The sequence below is a fragment of the Mixophyes fleayi genome, chromosome 10 (genome assembly GCF_038048845.1).
Source record: "Mixophyes fleayi isolate aMixFle1 chromosome 10, aMixFle1.hap1, whole genome shotgun sequence".
Taxonomy (NCBI): Eukaryota; Metazoa; Chordata; class Amphibia; order Anura; family Limnodynastidae; genus Mixophyes; species Mixophyes fleayi.
The window spans coordinates 10,117,318-10,140,068 of record NC_134411.1 but is presented as its reverse complement, the minus strand read 5'-3'; the positions used below and the strand labels follow the sequence as shown (position 1 = coordinate 10,140,068).

The following is a 22,751-nucleotide window of genomic DNA, read 5'->3' as shown; positions in this document are numbered from 1 at the left end:
CATGCCTGTGTAGAAACTAGCAGCGGATCACACTGCATGCCTGTGTAGAAACTAGCAGAGGATCACACTGCATGCCTGTGTAGAAACTAGCAGCGAATCACACGGCATGCCTGTGTAGAAACTAGCAGCGAATCACACTGCATGCCTGTGTAGAAACTAGCAGCGGATCACACTGCATGCCTGTGTAGAAACTAGCAGCGGATCACACTGCATGCCTGTGTAGAAACTAGCAGCGGATCACACTGCATGCCTGTGTAGAAACTAGCAGCGGATCACACTGCATGCCTGTGTAGAAACTAGCAGCGGATCACACTGTACTGTTGAAAAGGGACCTGTACAAATTCATAAGGCACAACCACCCATTAATAAATCTGTGTTAAGTGCATACTTACCTACTTTCAGTAGGCGATGTCCGGGAGAGGGGGGCGGGGCCAAAATTATGCGATTCTCTGTGAATACCGTCATTTTGACAAGGGAGTCCCGGGATGCGGGAGAAATGCCAGCTCTCGCAGGAGCCCGGGAGACTGACCCGAATTTCGTGAGTCTCCCAGACTTTCCGGGAGAGTTGGCAAGTATGGTTAAGTGGCTGCAAATACAAAGCATACAACACAGCTGACATGGATATGGTCATTGCAAATACCAAATCAATACACACACACACACTGCTTCTGATAAACATTTTTATTAGAACAAAATTTTCACTATACTTCTTGCATAAATTATGTATATAAGTATATCCACTGAAAATAGGGACACATAGTGAGAAACTCTGCGGGAATCTTACCAGGAAGCATTTATCATTGAACTCACAATGTGGTGTGGGCAAAGGAAATGAAGAAAAATGTAACCCTTACCCTACAAAAAGAGAGATGGGTGATCTACTGTCTGTCTCCCATGTGCTAGAAGTGGGACAAGACAGGCTTGCATCTGTATACAAACTGAACCATGCTTTAGTATCAGTGGAATCTTTGAGGTTAAAAAACATTAGCTGTCTTTACCTGATGAAATAGTACTGTCTAGTGTGACTTGCAGGTATCCTACTGGGAGAAGTGACAGTAAAAGTGGAGCCTCTGCTTGGGATGAGAATTTGTAGTAAACTAATCAGATCCTTGGCAGCCATGTAGGAATAGCGTTAGAAATGCACAGTCTTTCACTAATGTATGTGTTTCCCTAACAATCTCTATGCAGTTGTCTCTTTCTGCTAGAAAAGCCTTTATTTCTATATACACATTTAAATCTGCTAGCCTCCTGGGACACTGAAGTCTTACACTTGCTGTAAACGTGCAAGTGATGGCCAGAATGCATTTTCTATGTCTCTGCCAATACTGTACAATAACACTGCTACAATATTTGCAGATTATTATAACAGCATAGATAAACAGGGTAACAAAAATCCCAGACACAATTGTTAGTACTGATACATTGTAACTGGTAAAGACAAAGACATTCAGGATATACAGAATGTTAGTAAAAGGTTGTACCGACCCATCACTGAGTGTCTCTCAACCAACTGACACATGTATTGAGTAATGTATGTCTGTATGTATTGTCAGTACTAGTAATTTGGGTGTTATGCCTGTGCTCAGAGTAAGTAAAGGCATTTTACTGATTAGTCGAAGCTTAAAAGAAGAAATTGTGCCAAAAATGCTTTGCTACAATTGTGTGAAAAGACATTTTATGTTTTATTGGATTAGATCTAAAATGCATAATAATAATAAAAGTATGAAGAACCATTGATTGTAACACACAGGTACTGTACATTCACAAGAAGGAACAATACTGCAATGTACTGCCCTTATGGCTCGTAGGCAATGTGCTAGACAGAGCCACCATACACAATAATCTGGATCTGAAGGAAAATATTCATTATGGTTCACTTGCAAGAAGCACAGCAGACCATCAACTTAAAATAGCCGTACTACAACTCCAAACATGCTCTGGCTATGGTGCCATGGCATAGAATGTATTGCAGTCTAACAGTAATTCCTTAAGCTCAGTGCATTACAAACAATGTGGCAACCAGGTTAAGTCAATTATTTGGCAATTTTTAAATTACCAAAAAAAACTTACACACTCACAAATATATTCTAAAAGTAATATATATATATTTGAATTGCTGGCTTATAAGGACTTTATTTTTTAAAAAAAGAAGAAAAAAGTAAATTTCCTTTTTAAAAAAAACCCCAAACAAACAAACCAACAAATATTTTTCCTTAAGAGCAGTGCAAGTAATGTAACTGGACTGTACAATCCACAGACACATCTATGCATTATATTCATCTGAATATGTTAATGTACTGTAGCTCTCTTTGTTAACGATCTCTAACACCTAAATTTTCTGAATGTAGAATGTGATACCCATTATTACTCTTTCTCCAGTCTTTTGGCAATTAGACCTTTCAGCTATAAGCAGTAAGTATGACATATGTTTACATAACTCACCCAGATAGTAAACACTAAATGAAGGTGGTACAGTTCTTTTGTAGCACAGTAGTTGTTGGAAGGTATAGGTAAGGACGTGCTTCCATTAATCATATAGTGACAGTGTAAAATCCAATCCAATTCAATTTTAGAAACTTCCCAAAAAGCATAGATGACCCACCCCGAGTCTTCAGTTTCACAGACCATGCTGCATTTCTCAATAGCACTGTCCTGCCTCCATTACCAGGGCCTGTTATGTAGAGTTGTTCACCTATAACCCACTGTCTCTACTGCATACCTGGAGAAAGCGGAGATGTGTCAGAGGGCTCTTGCATGTTGGAGGCTGTCTGAGACGGTATCAGAGGAGGAGGAAGAACAGAACTAAGGAAGATCTGCTGTGAAAACTGCATGGATTCCTCCCAGGTACATCTCAGTAAGGAGAGAGTAGGGAGTTGAAAGGAGTGGATGTCTCAAGCGTAGTATGTGTCAGTTTTTGCCATCTGGCAGTACATAGTCATGGCAAACGTGAGTCCAAGGATCTATAAAAGCAAACACAGTTTCAGTACTTTAATTAATTGCAATTGTGCCGTCATTATTTTCTGCCAGGCAATCTCTTATGTGCAATCCAAGAAATAGGTGGGTGGGGTAGTATAGTGCAGTGAAAGTATATTCAATGAATGGCTAGATGTACTGTTTACTTTACAATATACAAAACTGAGTTGTTTTATAGTATTTCTGATTGTTTTATATTATACAAATAACATTCAGTTATCACTTAATCATGCTGCACGAGGTCATCACTTTTTCATCCCTTATGAAAACTTGGAACATTTCCTGTCTTATAATGCATATCATAAAACAAAGTCAACATTTTTGGGGGGTTCTCATCAAAGATCTGCACCCATTGGTCTATCTTATCATAAGAGCATGGCGTGAGGGGGGAGTTCCCTCCTTGTATTCCCTGCGGTGGTCAGCTCCAGGGAACAATGGGGTTCACACTAGGGAAACAATAGTGGTTCTTTAACTTAATATTGGGAGGGTTATTTTGTTGTTTAAGCCAGTATAGTCAGTTCCTCCTCGACCAGACTGCAGGCTAGTGAACAGTCAGTTGGTATGGGCAGTAACTTAGCTCTATGCGGAATAAGGTAAGCCATACGATAAAACTCTTTATTATTAAACATAGCACATTTAAGAATACAATCATCATTGCTAGCAAAAAGGGGGTCACAGGCTTGAATGTGCCTGGTAATCACCTCCACCACTCCCCCATCCCTTCTTATATTCAGTTTTTCCACCAGACACTTTGTGGCATTTGAGTCATATGGAGGGAAACTGACACAGTGGGTCCAGTTCCTCTTGTTTTGACAAGCCATATATGTTGCCATTGCATTTTTTTGTGTGGAATTGTCACGTAAAAGTTTACAATAAGAAGCTCCACCTCGATAACAGTCTATTGTCCTCAGCTGTCCACTGCAGCCAAGTTAATGCGTTATGGTCTTTCACAATTGACATCCATAAAGGTAGATCTGTAAGTTCTTAAGTGCCCAAAGTACGGCTAGGAATTATTTTTCAACCGTGGAATGAATCGTCTTTCTGGCCAAGGGTTTGTGTGGAAGACCGGTGCCTCTAAGATCAACGCTGAGCCAGTACTGTCTTTAACTGGAGGAAAGCTTCCTCACACTGGGTTGTCCGCAGCAGGGATTAGGCAAAATGCTTGGTGGCGTTTAATGGGTCTGTGTCCTGGATGCAAGCAAGGACCTCAATGCCATGTTGCGAATGAATATTCCTGGTGCTATTAAAGATAACAATGTCATCTAGGTAGGCCAGGCAAACTTCTGACTTCCCACCAAGAGTCTTCTTGGTCACTGGTATCTAACAGTATCGTTTGCTCATGTCAAAGAATATACATATTGGGTGCTCCCCCAGCAGGCCGAGTAGGTAATCTAGTTGAGATAAGCGTTCGTCACCATGATCTCATAGGGCCGCCTATATTCTTTGTAGGGACCGGTGTTTCTTAACTACACTAGCTGTCAAGGGGAAGAAAGAGTAATCACTGCCATTTCAAGCAATTAGTCCACCTTCTTTTTAACAGTTTTTAGGATGTCAGTGGCCACCTTGTATGCTTGGTGCTTGTTGGGCTTTGCCACCCCTGTGTCTACATAGCAAGCTATCAAGTAGGTGTGCCCTTATTGTCTTGTGAATTGTGACCTTTTGACCACTGTTGCTGTTAACATCTGCTGTACAGTCAGCTATGTGCTTATGTACATGCTTATGTACATGCCAAAGCCCTACTTGGCGTTGACTTGGAGATCAGCAATTAATCTGCTTCCGGGATCTCCATTAGGTGCATGTTAATGTGCATACTAGCCTACAGCCCCATTCAGCACTACTGAATAATCGGCCTCCCCTTATCTCTGCAGCACTATGTGCAGGACCAGGCCTCTTGCCATTTATTCTGCCATTTGTGTACAGGTAGGAAAAGCATGTTCTGACTTTTATTCAACTCTCTTGCTTGGGGGGGCAACAATTGTAATTGTCTCTGCCTTTGCTGCACAACCTGGAGGTGGAAGTGGGCCATTAATACTGTAATCCTTCACACACTACTATGGCCAATTTGTTAGCACTACATTTCCCTTCACAGCTTTGTCAGGTCCCAAGACCCTCTGCAAGTATCCTAACTCAAAAGAAGAAAATCCAGTGAATTATGGAGGGGCCTCTCAGTATGCAAAAATGACCTGCTGCATGGATCTCTCCCAGTCTTACCCTTCAGAATTTGCATAGTTTCTCAACAAATGCTTTAGGGTACCATTTAACCTCTCTTATAGTTAGTTCATCTGCAGGTGGTATGGGTAGTTCAAAGAGGCCTCATTCAAAACTGTTCCCTGCCTGGCCACACAAAATTATGTAGCAGCTGATACCCAAATTTATCTATCCTTACCAAATGTCTCTGGCATTTCTTCTTGAATGTCCTCCCATCACCTCAAACTCAATATTTCAAAAATGAATCTAATAAACATATCACCAGCCAACAGAAGCTACCTACCTGACATCTCAATTTCAGTTGACACAAGAATAAACCTTACCCCTCCAGTTCGCTTGCTAGGTGTCATCCTGGACTGATTGGCTGTTTTTCCCCTAGATCTAATAAGTATCCAAATCCTCTTACATACATTTAAGAAACATTTCCAGAATACCTTTGTACCTCACAAAACTTTAATTAATGGACTCATTGGAGTCATTTATAGTTTGATACATTTGCATTCAAATAGCAACTTAAACATGTAAATGCATTCACATAAAGATACAAGCTTCAGCATGCCCTGTATCAAGGGCCCTGCATGGACCTGAGGTGCCACATAAGAAAAATCTTCCCAGGAAACCTCTTCATGCAATAAAAACCACATTGTCAATGCTAATAAGACAGAACGCCTATCAGTAACTAACCAATACAGCGCGGTTCCCCGTTCACTGGTTAGAGCGTGAGAAAGACGATCTGATTGGTTTCTTGTAGCTAAACCCCATGTGGAATCTAACCACAATTAATTTCCATTAATAGGGGTAGAATACACTTTATCAAGGAACCGTTAAACACTATTTCCCATTCAAATGGCAGGACCAGTAATCCCTGTGTGGCACTTACCATCATCTACCAAACTTGTATTTTCCTATAGACTGTAAACTTGCAAGCTGAACCCTCTTCCCTTTTTATCTTTCTGTTAATACCTGGTCTTGATTTATTACAGTGTTGGTGCCCAATTGTAAATTGTTAGAGAGTGTGCTGGCAATATATAAATAAATGCTAGTAAATTAATAAATTCAGGGAGGGTTAGGGATAAGCAATGCATTTTATATAGGAGAGGGGGGGCAAATGTGGTATAGGGGGGTGGCATGGCTCGCTATCTATGCAACGTGACCATATACACTACATGGAATGGTCATACCCGCTGGTGGTGCACACACTTTTCACCAAAGGTGAGAGGTATGGCATAACTGCAGAAAGGTTTCTCTTTTCCCGCAGCAAATTCTATCTATGTTACATTTTAAAGGAAGCTTATTGCATAGTATAATCTCCCAATGTGGCCCTCGAACCAAAAAAAGGTGCAACCCTTGTATCAATGTTTAGATCTGGAAGCAGTTTCTCAATATGTTGAAAACTAACCTGTACTAGAGCTGTGCAAAGCCCAAAAATCCCAACAGCCAATAAATTTTCATGGAGCCAAATTTTCACTGTCTCATAACAAGGCTGAAACAAAACACAGAACATATCACATATATACAGTAAGACACTTATCTACCTTGTGCTTCTCTCTACTGTAAAGGAGAGCATCTAGATATATTATTACATGCACTGTAGAAATTTTGTCCACATCTGTCTGGTGCCAGGAAAACGAAAAATATGGACAATACAGATACTTAATGGACTATAATCTGGGAATGGGCAGACTGTCATTTCAGGAATATAAGTCTCTGCATCAGCTATGTGCTACGTCTTTCTCTAAGAACCCCGCATGCCGATAATCAAGCTAGTTACAGATCCTACAGGGCTGGCACCAGATAGCCAAAGAGGTGAATCATGTATTATTGGCGCCCAACCTTTTGAGGCAATTTTTTTAATACTGCAGTTGAATCACATCTTCTATGGCTATCAAAAAGATCTAACTGGCTATTAACTTTGATTGTCTGGCTCAGTTACTTTGTCATTATAGCCTTCGAGATCCTGTGCACCTATAGTTTCCTGTGTTTTTACACATTATCATAATTAGCACATGAAAAATAGTGAATAGCAGTACATAAAGTGCTCGGATGTAAAAGATGCCTTAAGAAATAAGTCATTTTAGTGCAGTTTGCACTGCGTCGACATGAAGAAGTCCACATACCGCTTTCCACCATGTTCCTGGAGAGTGCAGGCCACAGTTCTCACTGAACTCCAAGCAGCAGGAGTCTGGGACACGACTTGTGTTGTATACTTCAAACCAGTCGGTGTAGTTTGCCACGCCGCAACACCGGAACTGCATACACAGAGACAACAATATGATATGCGATAAATTAGGTCACTTTTAAATATGTGAAATACAAAGCACTCTGAATTTTCAATCATAGTTTCCTCTAGGATGCATAAGACCATAACTATTTAGGAGGTATTAGTGGTTGTTAATTAACGTAATAGTCCCAGGTCTGCACATTCTCAGTTTGTAATTTAGATAAAACAAGGAACATATTTTAATATGACCAACATTCAAACCTATAATAACAATATTGTACTTTTAATGCAAACTGTCCATGACATCTATGTGGTCATCTTCAGCAACTGTCACCATTATCTCCCTCTTGGTTCTAAGCACACAGTTGCCTGCAGTCTCTGTAGATAGATAATAACACCATTCACACATACACTGCAGTCTACAATAATGATACACAGACACTGTACACCACATAGCACACTGCCAAAAACATTCATTTTAAAAGGTAGCTAGAGTTAAAGGTTATTTCTACCTAACTAGCAGAACCATTAGTGTTCGGTGCAAGGAATACCTGCAGTTCGGGAGAACACACCCCTGGCTTCTTGTATCGACCTTACTAACGGGAGAATTTGTAATTCAAACAGCACTTATCTAACCCAGGGGCTGATTGGACTAAACTGTGACTCACATTCACCTCCTGTGTAAGTAATACCGCTTTCATACTGCCGCCCCGGCAATATCCCGGGTTTTTCAAGCCGGGTTTTTGCCGGGGCTCGGAGCGTCCCAGCTCAGAAACACCATTCATACTGCACCTCGGACCCGGGAATTTCCCGGGTTGACCCCATTCATACTGCACAAGTCTGTGCCCTGGCAATTTGTGGGAGTCATCACCAGAGCAGTTTTCATTGGCTGAAAAATTTCTCCATTTCTCCTAAACTCCTTCTCAAATCTTCCATGGGCTCCCACCGATGACATCATCCTCCAGAGACAGGCAGAGAGCCAATCAGCTTGTTTTCTCTGCAACCCGGGTTGAAAAACCCGGGTTGCACCATTCATAGTGCAGGCAACCCGGGTCCAACCCGGGAATTACCCCTCGATAAATCCCAGGTTGAAGACCCGGGTTTTTAGACCCGGGATTTTTGACTTGCACCATTCATAGTGCAGGCAACCCGGGTCCGACCCAGGAATTACCCCTCGATAAATCCCGGGTTGAAGACCCGGGATTTTTGACTTGTACCATTCATAGTGCACCAAGACCCGGGTCGTTTGAGCTCGCCCCGGCAAAAACCCAGGATTTTGGTGCAGTATGAATGGGGTATAACTGACACACTGAACTTTGAATTCAGTGCTGGAACAAGAACTACAGTGATGTACCTGGTTTGGACTCTTTCATAGTTCTACTAGTTGGGAGGAGGATATGGACTAAATTAACATTTAATCTGGATTTTCCCTTGAACTCCCATGTTGATAACTTGTAGCAAAAGCAGATTTTGACATAGTGACAGGCAATAGATGAATTATACACTAATCAGTTATTTCAGTCCACATGTAGACAAAAGACTAGTCCTGACCATGTGGTCTAGGATGGATGAAATGAACTGGGACACATCCACAATTGTGATCGGTCAGCAACAGATATTCCTCCCTTCTGATGTTAGGTATGTGCAGGCATACATTAAATAGCATGTAAAGCAACCATTATAAGTCAAAGGCTGTGCATAATTGAGCTGAATAATAAACATAAAGTAAATGAGTGTTTATACCATACTCTACAGTAGGATGATATGTTCAGAGGAAGAGCTTCTCTTACTAACCAGGCAGAGAATGACAGCTTTGCATATTCCTTGTGTAGAAATGTACTGTGTGGATTGGTTCATTCATACAGAAGGGCAGGAACTGTAATGTTACCATAAAGGAAATGCCTGCAAATCAGCTTTTTGCATGAGATCCCATTAGGTCTCTGTCCTAAAAGTGTGGGTGGAACTTCAGTTGTCTGTAGTGGAGTGGGAAGGTAATACTTTTTAACAGATTTGCAGTGTAATGCCAGTAACACTAAACCATGTTGTTAGGATTTACATATGATTTATTTTGTACTTTTTCCAGCTTGCTACACATGTATGTAGGTTGCCATAGTGTTCTGGTAAATCTTGGATAATTTCTTGACCTCTCAGGGCAAATCAACAAATCTGTTAATGTTGGAGGTGTGCGCCTTCCGCCTAATCCTCCTGGGGGTCTTTCTGAGGTTGAACCTCACCAGTCCAGCTCCATATTGCCAGTGATAGTGTTTACATGCTAGCTTCCTGGTCCTGTACCTTCTGCTCATGTTGGTTCTTGGCTCCGTATTATGGTGACCTCTGGCTCCTGACCCCTGGCTTTGCAACTCTGTTGATACTGGTTCCTGACTTAGTTTCTGATTACACTGACATCTGGCCCAGATTAATCGCTTCTGATATGAATCAACACTCATTACAATGGCAAATTAATTTCATAAGAATTTTTCACAATCTCATAAAATGTAAATCCTATTCTTCATCTTTGTTATTTCATTCACATAAGTCCCTAAGTTATTGGTAACACTGGTCCCTTGGTGGAGCTGTAAGAAACATAGAAAGCAGGTCCATAGTGTAATGTCTTTCTAGTACAGCACGTGAGGAGCTTGGAGTGCCGGCCCTCATATAACATACATATTTCTAAATTCATATTGATCACTTTTTTTGTGATAGGTACACATTTTGATGCTGTTGTGATGTGATTTTTTTTTGTATTATTTTGAAGGGTGATGTGTTCCTTTATCTCTCCAATTGCAATGCATGTATGCCCCTCACATAAAAAGAAAAATACATGTATCATTGTCTAGTTTATTCTTTGTAAGAAATCTGCTTTAAAACAATATGCTATGGCCAGTTACGTCCTTTTACTTTTCATTCACATTACATAATGTCTATACAAAACCTATACTACAGAATCCGGTTGTAGTACAATACAGGATCTCACAATTTATTAGTGGAGAATATTTGAACTTCATGTTGTTTTCAGCTTACATCAGTTTGAATAATGCTCCATGCGTTGGTCAGGCCTATGTTGCCTTCGGTTCCATACAAATGAAGACCCTTCTTCAGATCTTGCTGAGCATACCTGTCAATCTGAAAAGAGAAACCATTAAAATAACACCGTCAGAAATATATACAGTGAAAGTTGAAATCAAACATAACAATTTCACACAATTTAAACTGATTGTTAATTTGTGTTGCTCTTTAAGCACCAGCCAATCGGAACATTCATCACACCTGGATGCCAGTTTATATCCTAAAATGTTTATTGATTGATTTAAAACGGATTTAAGCATAGCTCTTGCGGGCCTTTTCCACCAGTACACTGTGCTGCGGGGAGGGTGTGTCTAGATCAATCATATTGTGTTTTTTCTAAGCAAGTACAAGGCACTGTTGATATCAGTGTGTGTACATTTTCAGAATATCAACAATTATTTACTTTATCTCAGATTTTCAGATGTTTCTGCATAACCGAGTAGTTATAGTACTGGTTTGAAATATTTTATCCAACAGTGAATAAATAATGAAAACGTATATATCCACCTTTGGCATCCCCCCATTTTTAAGTCCATTACATGCACTCCAGGATCTGTAGGTTGGACATCCATGAGATCTGAACATTTTTAAATAGTCTAATCTTGAGGATCGTATTACCGCCACTATGATGAGTAAATGAGTTCACATTAAAATCACTAGTTTTTAATCCAACATGGTTGGATCACTCAGAATGAAGAGTGGGGGGATGTCCAAAGGTGGATATCCCTTATAATGTATACAGAATAAAAGGCGTGTCCATAATTGACCACTATTAAAAGCAGACACATTCTGCAGAGGAAAGCCTATAGCCGCACAGTAGATGCCTAACTATTTCTATGTTGGGAACAATATCTAATCAGAGTGAGTAATGGTTTGATATTGGGTTGTATATGCTTAGCAAGGGGCTATATAATTCACTGTACATTTGGACCTGCTATCCTGCTATAGATATTTATCATGCATGAAAGTGTATATATATTAAAATAAATATATATATATGTGTGTGTGTGTGTGTGTGTGTGTCAAATCGTAGACGCCATGTTGGTAACAGGGCGACCTTGATCCCTGGGTGTGTTTGGTCTAAGTCCTTATACTACAGAGCGTGATTTAAGAGAAGTGCGAGAAGTGTGTGTGTGTGTGTATGTATGTGTGTGTGTGTGTGTGTGTATGTGTGTGTGTGTGTGTATATATATATATATATATATATATATATGTATATGTATATATATATATGTATATATGTATGTATATATATATATATATATATATATATCTTGAACCATGCACATACTTTTGGGTTGTAACACACACAATCTTACCTTTTCTCCAACACACAAGAGTACAACCTTCTGTTGACACTGTGTGCATCATGTTGAGCATTTGGCTTGAGCAAGAACAAACTAGAAGTGATTTCGTAGGTCTGAGCCCCAGTGGCTCACTTGTAACCCAAATGCCAGTCTGAGTATGGGGTTGTAAATAACAGGCTGTTACCTTAAATATGGATGTTTTACCTCTGCATCACTTGTTACTTAATCATTCCTTACTTTATAAGTCAATTATGATTTAATGATGCTAGTAACTGCTGAACTAGTTATATAACAGTGCCTCTGGAACAGACCCAGGTGGATGACACATGCAGAAATTCTAAGACGCAGCACAGGGAGCTGTATCTGTATGGTCACAGATAACACACTGTTATTATCAGATTGAACAGGTTTGATGAAAAGAACATTACCCAGAACAAACGCTGCAGAACAAAAAAAAGACTGTACATGGCAACATGAAGGGAAGCATATCTGATGGTGATGGGGAATCAATGCGCATTGTGTGGAAACAAACAGACAACAACCATTTAACCACTCAGCACAAATCTCCCATCAGATCTGACAATGAGCAATCTGCTATTATCAGCAATTTCCCCCCTATGAACTTGGACTTCAACCAAATACATGTTGTACTGTATAAAGATTTTTAACATCAATGGACGCTTCATTCCAAAGATGCAACTTTGCATAAATAGTGTATAGTTTTATGGCACATATATGAAGAGCTTACCTATAGATGGTTGCAAGGCAAGCGAGTCTGTGCCTGCCTGGTTCACCCATTTCTAGATGCATCTAATTGTGCCTATACCTACTCTCACCCATTTCATCTTTTCGAACTCATTTGAGGGGTGCTATGGCAGGTTGAACATTGTTAGGTGGGGGGGGGAAGGAAATATTAGATTAGACTGCATATCTCAGGTCAATGCCTATGCCTTATCTGTTATAAAAACAAAACTATTTCCACAAGAAACCAACAAAACAGGCTTTAGAAAATATTCCGGTAAGATAGGACAACTTATTTTATTATGTGTAGTAGTGTAAACTGAGAACAGTTTTCGCACATATGCATCAAGGGCTTAATTTATTACACTTTACTCACGGCTAAAGCAATAGGTCCTCAATGAAAGGGGTTACTCTTTTACTCTGGTCTTATTTTATACCAGCCGCTGTCTCCATATGTGTTAAAAAAAAGCTGTATTTGGAGAACAGCTTCACTCTCCATTTCCCCCAGACATACAGGCTGAACTTGTCATTAAACTCTTCTATTTAGTCCTATCAATCGTATGCACAGGTGAACATGCCCTGAGCTGTCACGGGAAGCTGGAGGGCCCATCAAAGACAAACAGCTGCTGAGCGTGACATAAAATAGACTACACGCAGTTAGACAGGCCCGTAAACCTAGAGGCAAGGGGATTGCTATCATAAACAACATGCACTTCAAATCTGCCTAAGCACTGAACACACATTCAAGACCCTGAGGCATCGACCCTTATGATTATATATAGATATAAAGAGAACACCGTGCACTGTGTGGAGGAAACTGTAACTTATACATAAAGCTATATTAGCATTCCAATACATATTGAGCAGACATAGAAATAGCACAGAATGCTAACCGCTTACAAAGGCCTGTTCTTCCATTTGATGAACACAACCCAGTCTGCATTCATGCTTTGATCTACTCCACAAACACGACTACATTATCCAGGGTCCTATACTGCAGGGAGGAAATGGGACTGTAAAAAGGAAGAGTAATGGGGAGCTGACTTTCTCTTGGTCCCAGCAGCAGGGAAGGGGACAGAATAATCCTCCAGGGAATCATTACTGCGCAGGTCCTGAGATCTAGTAGGTGCTTTTGTCTGTGAGACAGTACACACCCAGAGAGCAAGAGCCACTTACCTGTCTGGATAGAGGCAGAGTACTTCGTATAATGGAGATAGAGGATATGGGGGACCTCTAATACACTGGCCGTCTACAGTGCTATCAGCCAAGTGAAGTGAGACATAATCCTCCCTCTCGGCAGCCAGGTACTTTTCCAGAGTAGGAGTGCGAGGTGCGTGATACCCCACTTAAGGAACTTGGCATCATAATACATATAGACATTCTGAACCTGGAAGGGCTCACCTTGGTTTAAAAAAACATAAGCATCACCAGCTGCACTGGCCACCAACATCTGTACACTGACTATTTCATGTGAGAAGAATTAGCCGAAAGTGTGTGTCCACAGTGTGTATCAAATCACTGTGAGGAGAGTAATATTGTGTTTCATTTATTTGTTGAGTGTTGGTCCGGCCATGCCTTACATGCCTTATTATTGCTGACTACTTATATTAACCCTATTTAAATTGTGTAATTTTACTGTGTATTTTCCCTTCGGCCACACTTTCCCCCAACCATCATTCTCATTTCTTTCCTTACATGGGCCACATAAGAAACAGGCCAGGATTCTTTTATGTATAACGTGTGTTTTGTTTGGGCAAGCGGGGTTTCCCCAAGCCATCCCTTGACAGGTGGACACATCCGACAGTCGAATCATAAGGTGTGAGAAAAAACCTGGACGAAGGTCACCCCTACCTCATTACTTCACCTTTGTAAAGCAGGGTTGTTACATCATATAGAAGTACATGACATCATATATAGAGAGAGAGAGAGAGAGAGAGAGAGAGAGAGAGAGAGAGAGAGATTAAAAAATTAAAAGTCACATTTTGGCATAAATATAATTATAAAAGCCTACTTGACAAGGATTAGTCAACTGTATATAATCCTACCAACATGTCCGTGTCCAAATCCTTTTTCACTGACCAGGTCTGTGTTCACCATATAAGCACACTAGACACATCCCTAGGACAGCTCTCTTCAGGGTACAGCACAACATGTTTCTATATTAATTTTATTTCCTTTTTAATTTGTTTTTTTTTTCTTTATTTGTCAACCACTTAATTATCTTAGTAAAAATAATGCAGATTGGGCATGTTGAATAGAGAAGCATGAGTATGTGGTATGCACAATCCCTAATTTAGAGCACGTGCTTTCATTGGCTAGGGCAAGTGTTGGGTTATAAAACAGATACTATTGCTTGTCCCTGCTATTTGCATATATAGAAACAGTCAAATATATGAGCATTTTTAAAAGTATATTTGTTAGGTCTATAGGACGATTTATAGCTCCCACTGCATATATTAATTATTTCAGTGGTAGATTAATGTCTTCCTAATAGTTTAAATTATGGAGAACTCAGGCCATTTGCAGAGGACACCTTACAAGTCTGATCTGTATAAAAACAACTGTGCTGGGAGCTGCTTATTGATGGCTGGCCCATGTAGAAAACACTTTTAGTGCGCTATGATGGTGATCCAGGCTGAAGTGCAGTTAATTATTCATGGAGGTCATTTCTAAGGCAGCTCTGACTCCTCCTCTCGCAGACAAGTACATAATATTGGGATGCTGAGAAAGGTCTTTTTCAGAAAGATACATAAAGAGGTTGTAAATCACACTTATCTATTCAATAACTGAACTGTCACTCTAATGTAATCAAGCTCAGATTGTGTGTGGTTTCTGTTTTAGAGAGCGAATTTACAGATATAGAACACACAGTACCAGTAAGTGAAACACACAATACATTGTAAATACACTATTATGGACATTTTTTACATACATTACACGTAAATTGAACGCATTTGACTTCTAGTTGCCATTTTAAGTGCAGTTTCAGTATAACTGAGGAATTTAGGTTGAAATGCAAAAAGAGGCTGTTGAACGTGCTTACAACAAACATTAATCAGGTTCAACACTTTTCAGGCTCGAAAAGTGGTTGAATATTTCTATCCTGCAGTAGTTTGAGAAATTCCCATTAGATATTTTAACTTTTGCATAGATTTGACAAATTATTTGAGACCTGTTTTTAAAATGTTTAAATGACCTCTAGATTTCAGGTGGTAGAGAGGGGTATGGATGTTAAGATAATGGCAAGACTAGTTATTGACCATCCTAAATGCTCATTTGGCAGAGTCATATAGTTTTGGCTGTAAATATGTGGCTCAAGTCAATGACCCAAATTGATAAATATGTTCAACATTAAAAGAAAAACAATAAATCAATAAATTATATTTTCATAAAGGTAATATACATTTACTGAACTTGTACTGTAGCACCTAGATTTCCAGCAAAGAGCGAGATTTTGGCACTGGTGAAGAAGCAGAAACTTGCACCAGTCTATGTGAGCACAGAATGAGGGAGCCCCTTGCTAATTGTGAGGTCAGTGTACTAAATGACATAAAATAATAGAGATTAAGCATTTGGGGGCTGTTCTTTGCTTTACTATAGTTATTCAACCAATATATTCAGTCATACATTTATAAGAACATTTTAACATTTCTCCACTTACAAAACAGCTCCCAAATGTCTCCACAGTCTGTAGGTGCCCGATACATTTCATCATCATCATCATCATTTATTTATATAGCGCCACTAATTCCGCAGCGCTGTACAGAGAATTCATTCACATCAGTCCCTGCCCCATTGGTGCTTACAGTCTAAATTCCCTAATATAGACACAGACTCAGACATGGACAGACAGACAGAGAGGGAGAGACTAGGGTCAATTTTGATAGCAGCCAATTAACCTACCAGTATGTTTTTGGAGTGTGGGAGGAAACCCACGCAAACACAGGGAGAACATACAAACTCCACACAGATAAGGCCATGCTCGGGAATCAAACTCATGACCCCAGTGCTGCGAGGCAGAAGTGCTAACCAGTAGGCCTCTGTGCTGCCCTACATTTGTTGACAATTCTCTTTACTTGCTGTTCTATTGCCATTTTCCGCCTGCTCTTATATTTATAAGACAGATACAGCTCCAGCACAGGCTATTAACATCTGCAACTAGTAGGATACATTTACTGAGAAAAGTGTAAGGAATGTGTTATAGAATTTTATTCCAATGGATTGCTCTTCCAGAAATAAACTGCTGTTTAGTGTAATTATGTGAGAAGCTTTGCGATTCTAAGGGATGCTGCTTATTAATAGTTATGTGGTTTCAGTAAATTACACATGTATTACTAAGAGGCTAATTGGATGTTTCAGATTTGTGTGGGCTTGAAGTGGATTCCTATCAGTCTGGCTCAATCTCACCAGATGATAACATTTCCTGTAGCAGGGGAGGAGCTGCTGGTACTTATTTAGAACGGATTCCATTTAGTACAGAGGTTAGTATAGAGCTTTACCAGAGTGCAGCAAGGGTTGAAGATCACCTCACATGATTCAATCTATACCATCAGAGAGATGGGAAAAAACACTGTAGCTCTGAGTCTGGCTCTAAGCAGGCATTGTGACTGGGACTGTATAAGGGACACCAAAGAACTAAAGTTCCACTGTGTGTACGTACGAGATGACACCACTATGTGTGGGATATACTGTGTGAGGATACCACCCTTAGCTGGGATGGCAGTTACCCTCTGTCAGATTCAGCTCGGGTAGACCAGAGTATATCCAAAATAAGGCTTTAAGACGACAGCACCGCACCACAAGACGCTCACAAGATACAGTGTAAATTGTAGCATATATCCTCCAGCAGCCTCTTGCAGTCACCACACTTGCAGACACCAAGTAATAACCTCAGTCTCTTTCAGAGTCTTATTCTACCGCAATATTACCACTACCATTTATCTAGACAGTTACAATATCGCCAAGCGTGGGGTACTGGCTCACACAGACCCTGTTCTGGTAGGGTTTCCTCCAACGGCACTACAATGCCTGCCCAGAGTCCTTTTTGCTGATGTCTTGTACATCAGGATCCTCCAAGCTAGAGTAGCTCTCTTGGCATTCTGCTCGCCTTATATTCTTGGCTGTATACACAGGGAGCAGAGTCAAATGTCTAAATCCTCCCCCCTTACAGCAGGGGTCTATCAGTGGACACTTTTACTGTTAGACATACAGTTTCTGTTACCTTGGTTATACAATGAAATGGCTTGACTTAATTAGCTATTTGGCTGGATACACTAAACAAAGGGTTACAATATTATATCAGGGAATGACAATTCACGATTGCATGAAACAATAAGACATTTGACACAACGTATCTTCAACATTACACAATCTGAGTCTGTGATACATTTTGATACAATAACATTATATTGATACATATTAATACATTTCCCAATGCTATTTCAGCCAGTATATTACTGTGAAGATACACAAAGCATATCATCTAGAAGTTCTAACTTAATTAACTCTCAGGTTACCTGTTGACCTAGCAAATTAACAAATGGTAATTACATTAGCTAACACAAGCAAAATGACTTCTGCTGTCCTGTTATTTTCACACAGTATGGCAATATTATTTATATTTCTATTACATACAATATTGCAGGTAATAGCAAGGCCAAAATGTACCTAATAACATGAAATAATAATACACATAATACACTGATGCTCTAGTGCATATACTGACAAAGCAAAAAGTCTTCTGAAGTAAGTATGAAGTCTTTATTGCATTCACATCAGATGTGGACACCTCTCAAGCAGAGAGATGTGTGTCCCTCCCTATACAAATACAAGATTTCATACCTTTTCATCTTAATTATATTTACTTAGTTACAGTTTCCTAATATGGTGAAGAAAAAGTTTTCTAATACACATGGCTATCTTGAAATAAACAACACACTTTGCTCTAGACTGTCAAATGAGATGGCATCATAAATCTCACTCCACCTTATTTTGCTTAACCTGTTCTCCTGACCTTTCTTTAAATAAAAATAGGATTGTCCTTCAGTAACTAGAATACATCTGTTTAGACCATGTCAACTTTTGACCCCTTCTTGCTGACTACAGTAAAACGGATTCAGATAAAGAAATAAGTATATTGTATTGCTTAATTGATACAATATTAACTATTAACAGTCAATATTGTCAATCAGGTTGGCTTCCACATCAATACTTAGACTAGGTCAAGGATTAAAAAGTACATTAAACTGTGAGAAACTGGTGATGAATAGAAAGTTCTCAGTCCAGTAGAACCCCATTTCCTCACATACGGTATTTCAGTTTACACACAGTCACATGTCTCTTTTGCTTGCTATGTTTTGGTAACCATATATTTTCTGAAATGTGAACTCAGAAAGTGCTCTAGACATAAGCCTGTTGCTAGGGATCTGTGTGGATAAAACCATAGGAATATATTGCTCTTAATGCACACAAGTAGTAATGTGTCATGCTTCTGTGGACATTACATTACGCACTGCATATTAAGTACTCTGTTCATATATGAATTATCATCAAGAAATGAGTGTAGTTACAAGGGCAGCAACCCTTACTGAACTGCATTATAGGGCCAAAGCAAACAATACAGAGTGGAGTTCCGTAACAATAGTGCCAAAAATATAGCCTTTTAAAAGACATATGCAATGATCCAAAATAAACAATTGTTGCTGCTCATCAGTTTAAAAGGATTAAAGGATTAAAAAACCATTTACAAACAATTAGAAGTCCATTACTCTACAGATTATTTACAAATAGATAATATTAGAGACAGTTGACAGTATTCCCAGAATTGGGTACCTCAGCAAATTTACCTAAACCATAAAGTACCCACACGAAGAGGTCTATAGGTCTCAGTAAACAAGGCAAGGTTAAAATTCATAAATCTTTCGTAAGAGACAGAACATGTATGCATTCATGACAGTAGCTAGGAGAAGCCCACTCGCCTCTAAAAACAACCCCAAAACACAGTGCATCTGAAGGAAATACAAGACTTCTGGTACAGTATACTCTGGACACATTAGTTCCTCATACCAGAGTGTCTCCCTGTGAAGGTAGATATTGCACAGTAGGGGGCAGATTCAATTCTAAAAAACATTGCCGTGTAGTGTCCCAGAACGGCCGCAAGACACTAGACATCCATTATATTTAGTGAAAGTACCACTCATTTTTGCTCATGCCCCATATAAACGGTAATAGAGCACGGCCGTGATGTTCTCAAGAACATTGCGGTCAATTGAATCTGCCTCTAGGAAAGCAGTAAATTTATTCTAACATTATCCTTTTCTGTCTCTCCTTTTTCATTCCCTATTTCTATTTTTCTCTCCCTCTCTACCTAAATCAGTCTTTCTATATATCTACATTTCCAGGTCTCTTCCCCTCCCTATCTTGTATTTTCTCTCTCATTTTCTACATTTTGTCTTTTATTTCTTTCCTTCCTACCTTCTTCTGTGTCTATTCTTCAATCTTTTTTTTCCTACCATAATTTTTTCTCTCACTCGTCTTCAGTCTTTTTCTCTTTCTCTCATTTTGATGAATCTTGTTTTTGCTTATTGTGTCTTTTTTCTCTTCTGTGTTTTTTTTTTTCCTTTTATTCTCTCCTTCTGTTCTCTTGGGGAATTAGGGGGAAGAGGAGGTGCATCTTGCCAACTTCAGCACTAGGTCCCACCGATGAACTCTTGACTTTTATTATTATTAACAGTGATTTCAGTTACCCTTGTGATATGGATCTTAGCTGTTTATATGAAGTTGGTCAGGTCCAGGTTTAAGCCAACCTAGCCATTTTAAAGTTTAATGCAAGGCGATTAATACCATGACTGGGGATTTGCTGTATGTAGCAGGTTGATACTATTGAAAAATGATATATAATTGAAGTGGATAATGGATGATTCAGTCTGTACAGAAACCCAATTGAAATGTATTGTATGTATTACATCCTGACCAGACCAGGCTTTCATTGTGAAGTAGCTGTGAATAAAGGCACCACTTTCAGATTTCTAAAGAACGGACGTGAGCTGCCAGTGGTAGCTCAGTACTATAAAACCCCTGGTCATTATCTCCAACACCTTACCTCTTCCCCCTCCCTTCCTCCTTTCCTAATCTCAGAATAGAAACAAATCAATGCTCCTGTTTTATCCCCGTCCCTGAAGAGGGGGCAACCTTGAAATGTTCTTCTCTGACAACAAACAGACCAAGGCTTGAACACCAAACAGCCGTCAGGCTGGATCACACTGCAGAGAGGAGTTCGGCAGATGTGAGGATCATAGAAAACTTGAACACCTGAAACAGCCGCTCCAAGTCTTCTACCAGCCGCTTTCTTATTTACTCCCCCTCTCCACATATTTCCCCTCAAATATTCCTGTCAGCATATTTCCCATTGTTCACTGTGTTGCTAACCTGCTTTCTTTAAGGCTCCTTAATAGATGTAACAAGCAGCTTTTATGTAGCTGAGCACTTAAAATAGAAAGGAATTCTGGGTACATCTATTGCAGCATTAACTCACTTTTGTGTAACAAAAGGCATAAAACTCTTATAGGCTCTGAAAAATGAACATCTTGATGATGAATGCTGTTTAAGCCACGCATTAACTCCCAAAGCTATAGCCCACATGACAGAAACTTGTCATATAACTGTCCAAGTGACACTTTTGTTTTCCGGTTACAGGGCATGCTCTAAACCAGGGTTCAGGGAACTTTTTTACCTTTTACCCCCAAATATATTTAGATACGCCGACATTACCCCCTTGATTTGAAAGGAAGGAAATCATATATTAGTAATTATTGTAATTCAAAATTGTATTGAATCTATTCAAAATTTCTTTGAAAGCTTCAACTTTAAAACTTCAGGTTTTGGAGAAATTATGTTGCTTCATTTTTGATACGAGAGCATCAATATTGGGGCATTTTGATGTCAGAGCAATTTGGATACAGTCTTCAGTGTCCAATCGATTTCTCTGCTTTGTTTTTATGTTCATTAGAATGGAAAATCCTTGTTCGCAAAGGTAGGTTGTTGCAAAAGGCAGCAACTTTTTGACTGCCTCCTCGTGTGCAATTTTGATGCCTTTGCAGCTGTTGACATCCAAAAATATGATAGATCTGCTTTGTTTTCAAATGCAATACGTGCTTCATTATTGCATCGAAGCTCAAGAAGTGCCTCTGCCAACCCTTGAGGCTCTTCTGGTACAACAGCAATTTCACATTTAAAGGGGTCTACAACCCTACTGACAGCATGTGAATCGGCAGCATTACCCCCAGGAATTTAATTTTTACCCCATTTGGGGTAATTTACCCCTGTTCCCTGACCACTGCTCTAAACAATGAAATGAAAAATACCTATAGACAGACTAGTTGGACAACTATAATCATGGAGTACTGCAGTACTAGTTCAGATTTGGAATGGATACTTATCTTTCCAGTAATAACTGACTATAAATATTCTGTAGAGTCCCACTGGTAAATATATATACATTTATTATAAACATTTCTTTATATAGTGACAACATATTATGTAGTATTATACATAGAATGTGAATGTTTTTTAAATTATTTATTTTGAAAGGTCAACATAACAAATAGAAAAAATATGACCATACATTTCTGTAGTCTCAGTTGACACATATATATAATAAATTAATATAATAAATTATGTCTATCAAGACATTAGATTTCAGTAACAAAATTGATAACTCTATATAACTAGGGGATGGACAGGGGATGAAGGAGGAGGGAGAGATACATAGCACTACATGAATGCTGTATTAACAAAAGGAAAGGGGTAGGATCAAGGATGTGAAAGTACATGAAGTAGACACTAATGTATATTGTTTTATAAATCTAAACCAGAAGGATCTAAGGCAGAGGTGCTCAAATCCAGTCCTCAAGAGCTACCAACAGGTCATGTTTTGAGGACTTCTGTCTGTAGAAATAGGTTGGCAATTACTGACCTAGCCAAATACATATATCTCACCTGTGCATGATTAAAGAAATCGTGAAAACATGATCTGTTGATAGCTTGGACACCTTTGATTGAGGGGGCCTGGGATTTGTAGCTGCTAATACATGATCCATGATCAGTTTCTTAGAGTGTATAGTAAGTTTAGTATAGTAAGAGTATTAGTAAGAGTGTATAGTAAGTCCCCTGCAGAGACTATAGAAGCTGAAAGACAAATATACCTATACTTGGAAATCCACAGATATTTCTAATTT

The 22,751-nt window shown here is 39.4% G+C and overlaps 1 protein-coding gene across 6 annotated transcripts in view; it reads right to left on the bottom strand.

Moving 5' to 3' along the window:
* Positions 1-666: 666 nt before the first annotated feature.
* TSPAN4 (tetraspanin 4) overlaps positions 667-22,751 on the bottom strand; it is a 366,079-nt gene continuing 343,994 nt past the window's right edge. For all 6 annotated transcript variants that reach the window (XM_075187843.1, XM_075187845.1, XM_075187844.1 and 3 more), the window contains 4 exons: positions 10,424-10,525; positions 7,299-7,430; positions 6,581-6,664; positions 667-2,960 (listed from right to left, as the gene is read on the bottom strand). In XM_075187843.1, the coding sequence (XP_075043944.1) occupies positions 2,892-2,960; positions 6,581-6,664; positions 7,299-7,430; positions 10,424-10,525 (387 nt within the window). In that variant the 3' untranslated portion in view covers positions 667-2,891. The remainder of the gene's footprint in view (positions 2,961-6,580; positions 6,665-7,298; positions 7,431-10,423; positions 10,526-22,751) is intronic.